General features: G+C 35.9%; 1 protein-coding gene across 1 annotated transcript in view; it reads left to right on the top strand.

Annotated features, from left to right (window-relative positions):
* The window catches only part of LOC131961113 (thyrotropin-releasing hormone-degrading ectoenzyme-like), a 267,325-nt gene extending 260,847 nt beyond the window's left edge, over nt 1-6,478 (top strand). Inside the window, exon 20 of the mRNA XM_059326384.1 lies at nt 1,841-6,478. Within this exon, the coding sequence (XP_059182367.1) occupies nt 1,841-1,993 (153 nt within the window). The 3' untranslated portion in view covers nt 1,994-6,478. The remainder of the gene's footprint in view (nt 1-1,840) is intronic.
* Nucleotides 6,479-8,144: the final 1,666 nt, after the last annotated feature.

Below are 8,144 nucleotides of genomic sequence, written 5' to 3' on the forward strand. Positions count from 1 at the left end.
TTCTTGTTTTTATTTGTACTATTTTATTTTTATTATTTTATTACTATGTTTTTTTACTCTAACTATTATTATTATTATTATTATTATTATTATTATTATTTTCCAATATTATTTTACTTTTAGTTTTTTGTAATTCTGTGTGCGTTGTGTGTGTTTTTATTTGTTTTTTGGTGTGTTTTTGTGTGTTTTTCATGTGGGTTTCTGTGTGGGTTTTTTGTGGAAAAAAATTTTTGTGTGTTTTTTGTAGTTTTTGTGGTTTTTATGTGTTTTTTGTGTCTTTATGTGGGTTTTTATGTGTGTTTCTGTGTGGTGGTTTTGTAAAAGAAATGTGTTTTTTTGTATATTTTTTATTGGTGTTTTTTGTAATTTTGTGTGCCTTTTTTTTTAGTTGTTTTTTTTTACAGGTTTTTTGTATTATTTTTTTGCGTTTTTTTTGTGTTTGAAATGACAAAATAATATTGAGGTGAGGTTGAGCTGAAAAAGATGATACCAGCATGGTAATGGTGATTATTATTTAAGTTGCATATACAGGCAGAATGAATAAAAAAGAGTCAAAAACCAACAAAATAGCCCTAAACTCCAAAGAGTTAGAGTGAGTCACGGAGGTAGAAAGTTCCATAAAGTGTAGGATAGAAAGAGGAGACCAGTTAAGGAAACGAGCTGCATTAGAGCGAGGTGAAGGGATGGATTCTCTCCTGCGCTCCACTGAATCTGTCAAACTCTGAACAACACTAAAGTTCCCTCTTCAGCCCTTAAACTTTAAAAAAAATTACATTAATTCTCCTCTCAACAGTTCAAAGTTTCTCCTCAGACAAAAGAAGAAGCTTCTCTTTAATACCTCGCTGCACCTCCTGGAAACTTTCCGTTTAATTACCGGACAAAAAAAAAAAAGGAAAAAAAAACGGCCCCACTTCACTTTGATACGTCGACTTTCATGCCGGACATTTTTTACCTCTCATTACGAACCTTGAAAACAAAGTTTCCTTTTAATTACCAGCCCTTACATCAAGAGGCTCTTGTTGTTTGACCTGCTGGCTGCCCGACAGTTTAGCTTTTCCAACACTTTGGAGTAGAAGAGAATATGTTATGTGGCCAAAAATATGTGGACACTCCTTCTGAAGGAGCTGTGAAGTGGAAGGAAGTTATTTAAGTATCTAAGTCTTGTTATTTATGTTGTATAGTTGTAACATTCTGCATACTCGCCTTGTCCTAAGGGCAAAAAAAGATGATATATATATAAAATGATGATATATATATATTACACTTGTCGCAATCTTGTTTCCGATACTTTTAATTTTGATACTTTAAGTACATTTTGATGCTGATGCTTTTGTACTTTTACTTCAGTAAGTTTTGAATGCAGGACCTTTACAGTTGTGGAGTAATTTCACAGTGTGGTATTAGTACTTTTACTTCAGTGAGAGATTTAAATACTTTTTCCACCACTACAGAAATCTTCTTTATGTTGTTGCTCATTCACACACGGTAAAAAAGTTGAAATCATGACTAAAAGGCCAAAATGAGAAAAAAAAGTGGAAATCACGAAAAAAAAGTCAAAATAACGAGAAAATAGTCAAAATAATGAAAAAAGTTGAAGTCACGAGAAATAGTCAAAATAATGTGAAAAAAAAGTCGAAGTCACAAGAAAAAGTCAAAATGAAAAAAAAAAAGAAAGTCGAAATCACGAAAAAGGCAAAATAACGAGAAAATAGTCAAATAATGAAAAAAGCTTCTCTATTCCTTTTCTTCCTGGGTGTCACTGAGATGTTCTGATCATTCTTCTGTCATCTCTTCTTCTTGTCCTTTCTCTTCCTTTCCTCTCTCGTCTTTTCTTCCTCAGTTGAAGGAGTTCATCCAGACGAGCGGCGTGGGGGCGGGGCCTGCGCTGCCGCGGGCGCTGGAGATCGTCGAGGGCAACGTGCGCTGGCACCGCCTCCACCGGCGGCAGTTCTACCAGTGGCTGCGTAAACCAGCGAACTCCGCCCTCGGCTAGCGCCGCGCCGCTAGCGACTGCAGACTGACTCCATGCTAACAGCTGCTGCAGTCAGACGGAGTGAAAAGACTTAATGAGGAGACTCGACCGGTCGTTCTGCTGCTCTCTCTACTGGTTTTTGCTTTTAAAGACGTTTGTTTTGCAAACTTTTTATTTCAGATGGAATATTTATTTTTTCAGAGCTGCTAGCTAGCAGTGATTCAGTCATCGCTAGCGAGCAACTAGCCTCAAAACAAAATCTGTTTCTTCATTTAAATGGAAACAGATTATTTCACCAACAACCTTTTAACTTTTGCATTTCACTAGTAGGAAAAAAAACCTTTGAAATGCCCATGCAGAAAATACTTTATCTGCAAAACGATTAGTTGTTAACCTTACAGTTACGATTAGAAACTCCTTGAAACTGGCAAAATGAGATAAAACTGCAGTCATTTATGGTAAAAAAAACTAAAAAACAAACCTTTCTGAGTAGGTACGATATGTGTTGTGACACAACTTTACACAAAGTTAGATGATAAATGTGGCAAAGATGTTAGATAAAGATGTTAGAAACTGCTTCATCAGCCGGAAAGCTTCTCAAGTCTGAGCTAAAAGTCTAAAAAAACAAATCCTGATCAGATCAGAATTCATCACCTTCTTATTTGACCTGGAATCAGCCAAAAATGGAAAACCTTCAGGAAAAAATGTCTTGTTCTTTAACCCTCTGAACCCAAACATGTTTTCTTTAAAAGATTGCCAAAAAGATAACAATTATAGTAGAAAGAAACTGTAAAAACTGGCATTAACATCAGAGTTTGATCTTTCCAACAGTCCTTGAACGTATCATAGGTTATGAAAGTTTCTGTTAGAAAAAGTGACCAAACCGAAACTTAAAATGTTGATATTTGTGTCCGAATCTCTTTATTCTACATGTTTAATTTAAAATAAAGTGTTTTCTCTAACCAGATTCTGTTAAAAACATTACATTCGGTGACAAATAATCACTGAAAATCTGTTTACACAGAGCAGAGAGGAGAGGACAGGAGAGGCTGTTTACACAGAGCAGAGAGGAGAGGACAGGAGAGGCTGGAAACATGACGATACTTCAATATGTACAATATGTGTAGAAAATTGTTGTTTTTTTCAATATTTGTGACATTTGTGGCCACTTGGAAAGGTGTTGAATGGATAAATTCCATTTTGTTTTGTTACATTTTTTTAATTAGTTTGTCAGAGACATTCAACTTGCGTTTTTTCTTTTTTTTCTGATTTCTCTCATTCTAACTGTGTTATCCTGCACAAAGACATGTTTGAGTTGTTCCCACTTCTAGCCATGATTGCGCAGGACTTATACATCTCTATATTTTTCATATATTGAAGTTAATCACAAGGCCACAGTGAATAAAATGTAAAAAGAGCAGCAACAAAAAAAGGCCTGAAACAGCTCGTTGGGGTTCAGAGGGTTAATGAACAAGCATCATTTCTGACAGCATGATATTTTCTGCAGGATAAATCTGTTTTCAGCTCTTGGCTCTGATGCAGATCGGTCATGAACCAGAAACCCCGAACAGTTTGAATCAGACCTTCCTGCGTTCGCTACATTAAACCTGCTGACATTAAGAGGCAGATTAACCAGCAGTCTGCTGCATGTCGATCATTTAACAGCGCTGTAATTAACACAACGTGGACTCGCTGTCCTCTGATCGCAGCGCTCTGAGGACTCACTCGCACTCATTAACTCTCCACAACAATGTTCAAACTGCTTCAGCTAGAATTTAAAGAGCAGCTTTGTTTGGGGGGGCTTCAAAAACTCCAGCCGTTTGGACAAAAACAGCAGGTTTGAGAGGCTTTGTTGAGAGCCTCGCTTTAGGGAAATTACTTTGAAAATAAAAGCTGAAAATTTCGCTGTGAGCATGTGGAGGCAGCATGTGGAGGAAGCAATCATGTTGTGGTGTGTTTTGTTTGAAACAGCAGAGATGGAAAACCTTTTTAAAAAAAAGCTTAAAATGAAAATGAATTAAGAAGCCCGAAAAAGGTTTTCACATCCAGTACAGGACATAATGGGATGGAGACTGAAGCTGACATTATTCAGAAAACTTGTTAGAAGTTTGATCGACTTTTGACAGCCTTCACAAAAAACTAACCCATGAATTTAACTTGTCAAAGGTCCAGTTTCTCATTTCAACTCTACATTATATTGTTTAAACAGTTCAAGGCACAAAAAACGAGCTATTTTCAAGGCCAAATGTTTGAGATTTTACAACAAAACAAAAAGCCAAAAGGACGAAAGAAGACTTGGATTTGTTGAGAGCCCTTTAAAAAAAAACCTAACCCATGAATTAAACTTGTGAAAGTTCCAGTTGGTCTCCCGTGTGAAATATTCATCTGTGTCTTCTGTACCATGTAATCATTTTAATATTTGGCCACAGAAATCAGAAATGGCAGAAAGTATGTTTATTGCAGTAAAGAAGAAATGACCCATGAATTTAACTTCCAAGTTCCAGTTTTCATTTTCCAATCTCCCGTGAAAAATAACCAGGGTTCTTCTGTTCCATCTGTCCATTTTAACAGTTGAACTGTTCTGGCCACAAAAAATGAGGCAAATGTTGATGATTTTATGACACAAAAATGCCAAAAACGACAAAAAGAACAAGACTTTTTTCTGGCCAGATGACCCAAATAAATAAGAAAAGACCCATGAATTTAACTTACGATAGTGTACATTTTCAGCCGGCTTCTATTCCATCTATACATTTTAACAGTTGAACTGTTAAAAATGGCCATAAAAATCAACCTTTTAGCAAAAAAGAAGGAAGAGAAACAAGGCAAATGTTGGTGATTTTACAAGACAAAAAATCACAAAAACAAAAAAAGAACAAGACTTTGTTCTCGCCAAATTACATTCTTAGTACTTTTCTTTTTCATTGTCTTTTGAGACACAAAACAGAGAATATTTCATAAATGAAAAGGTCACACAAGCTTTTAATACTATATCAATTATATACTAATCATAAGTATTTTGTTCCGCACAGAGAAAGCCGTTGTGTTGTATTAAGGATTTCTTTTCCCACCAAATTACTCTTTTCCTCTGAAAAATGCAACTCTAATATAGTTGTGGGAATTAATGGCATACAAAATTCATGTTTTATATTTGCAAATCACACAATGAAATGGCAGAAAGTATGTTTAAGTCAGTAAAATTGACTCAAAAGGCAAAAAAAAAAAACCCAGAAAGAACAAGAGTTGTTTCCTGCCAGATGTCATTCTTAGTATTTTCTTTTTAAACAGAGAGAATATTTCAAAGTTTCTTATACTATTACACAAACTTTGCTGTTTCAGAAATAACTCCCCTATTCACCAATTTTCTTTATTTGTAGTTAGTTCAGATTGCACAGAAGTACCAATTATATTACATCATCATTTTTCAATTCTCACAGCTAATAAAGACATATTTTCAGTGCAGAAAAGGCCTTACATTATGGATTTTCTAACCAAAGCTGCTTTTTCTGACCACATGAACTCATGACAGAAAGTCAGTTTATGGCAGAAAACAAAACTATGGAACAGTTTTGTCACAACAATAGTCTCCACCCACCTGAAATCAGTCAAAGGAACTTTCTTGTTACTTAGTGACCTGGTAGAAGCTGACAGCAGCTCCTGAGAGGGACTTATTGAATAAAAGAAGTGACAGATGGATGAGAAAGAACACACAATCTCCCTTTGTGGAGTCAGGGGGACTATGACTATAGCTGACAGTTTCTATGACAACCTTTCTGTCAGGCTGCAACCTTTGGAGATAATAAAAATAAAAAAACCTTTGACCAAATAAAAACTCAAACAGATCTCATCGGTTTCACAAAGCACAAAAAACCATAAAGTTGTCGGATGAAGGCCGTCGTCCCTCAGCTGCTGGGCAGAAAGTCTCATTTTTTAGCCAATCAGTGGTTAGCTTTCAATCAATCTTTTGGGTTTATTTTTTTTAAATAAATGAGTGGTAGACTAGATGGAGGATGGGGGGAAAAGAACGAGATAATTGAGTTGTTGAGTGTCTTTATATGCAGACGATGTGGTGTTTTTAATGGCACTGTTCTCTTGACTCAAGCTTATCATCAGTGGACTTTTACAGTTTGTGCAACAGATTGGACGATAAAAAATGGAGCAGATTCTGCAGCACGATGGATTTTGTGGCGTTGGTGGAATTTACAGTGTTTGCAGAGCGATGGATTAACAAAATTCATCGGCTGACGGACTTTTCAAGGTTTTGAATTCGAACATGTGACGGATTCTGCAGTGGACGTTGTACGATAAGACGGATGGTAAGGATTTTTTGTTGAGGAACTCCTGCTGTGCGAAAGATTTTAAGAAGATTTTAAGATTTACAGCCATACTGACTGACAACTCCACAGTTTGTCGGATTGGCGATGCAACGGATCCTCCCGTGTGATCAAAAAAAAGACGTCAGAAAGCGTGAACTCTGCAGATCGGCAGATGTTCCAGCAGCACGGATTGTACAGTTTAACGGGCTCTGCAACGTGACGGATTCTTTGGATTTTACATGTCTGCTTTCCCCCTCTTAGAGTTTTAAATGTCAATGAACTGTGAGTCCGGAGGCTTGGAAGATATATGGATATTTTGGGAGATGAATCTTTTTGGACTTAAAATGAGTAGAATCCCAATGAACTCTGGTGAACCTCCGTCCTGTTTAAAAACAGACTTTTTGAAGTTATTCCCTCTTTTGTTAGATCCGGCTTTGATGTTAATAATTGAGCCATATATGAATTAATGGGCCTGCCTGCTTCTATACACCGTGTGGTCAGTGATGTGTGTGTGTGTGTGTGTGTGTGCGCGTGTGTGTGTGTGTGTGTGTGTGTGTGTTGAAGGTACCAGCAGCAGTTAGTGTGGCGACAGTGACTGCTGCGCCAGTCATGATGATGATTAAAATTATGATAATTAAACATTATTATGATTGTGATCTGAAGCGAGAACGATGGTGGCTCTAATGATGGCGGTCGAGACGCTAATGATAATTGTTGATGATGTGAAAAAGCTAATTAGTATTATTATGATTATTATGCTAATTATTCAGTGCATTTTGAACCTTTATTGCCCCGTCGAGGGGGAAATTTGGTTTCCAGACATAAAGCACACATGTACAATAAACACTGTTAAACATAACAAATATGATATTTAAAAGTATTAAAATGTCAGTTAAAGAAGGTGAAGATGGTGTTTATGATGATTATGATGATTATGATCATAATGATGACGGTGGTGACGACTTGGGACCAAAACGTGTCAGAAACAGGAAGTCGCAGATACGAGTTTAATCCTACTTCCTGTTTGCAATGCTGTGGTTTCCTGTGTTTTCTGATTGGACGATATTAAAATGGTTAACCTTGTGTGTGATGCGGTCTGTTTCAATCCAATCCTTCATCTGGAATCAAAGCTGAGATGAGCAGTTTTTTTGAGAAAAGCTAAACTTATTTATACAGTAACCTGAACCAGAATTGGTCATTTTATGGCAGTTTTCCTTCTTAAATAGCACCAATTTTATGAGAATAACTGCTCTGTTTTCATTGTCACTAGCAACATAAAAATGAATGAGTCTCTGCTACAGTGTAAAAGAAAATCTTTAAAAAAACTGTAAAAAGTCTGGCAGTAAAAGTTGCCAAACCGCCAAATAACAGTAAGTTTATTTTTTTACTTTAATATGGCTTTTGCTGCCAGAGGAAAAAAAAATGGATTTATTTTTCTTATAATTTTACATTCAGCAATGTGATGTACTGTATTTTAACATTCACAACCATTAAACAATGAAATAATACTGTTAAAAATTCTATAATGTCCCATTAAATCATATATCATATTATTTTTTAACTTTTATTCTGTGGTTAATATCTGTTACTTTTAATGGCATTTGCATCTTGAAAAAAAAAACAAGAGAAATCCCTGTCAATTCAGTACATTTCTGAAAATAACATATAACTTTAACTTTTTTACAGTGTACAGTTATCAGAAGGAGATTTGAATTATTAGCAACATTTTCTCTTTATCTCTGAAACACTTTTTGACTGACAAGGTTAGAGGTTTTCACTCGTCTTTTCACCCCACTGACACCATGGATGAGGAGATATAATTGTATGATTCTGGAGGTCCAAAATCATACAATTAT

Source organism: Centropristis striata, chromosome 22 (genome assembly GCF_030273125.1).
Source record: "Centropristis striata isolate RG_2023a ecotype Rhode Island chromosome 22, C.striata_1.0, whole genome shotgun sequence".
NCBI classification, from domain to species: Eukaryota; Metazoa; Chordata; class Actinopteri; order Perciformes; family Serranidae; genus Centropristis; species Centropristis striata.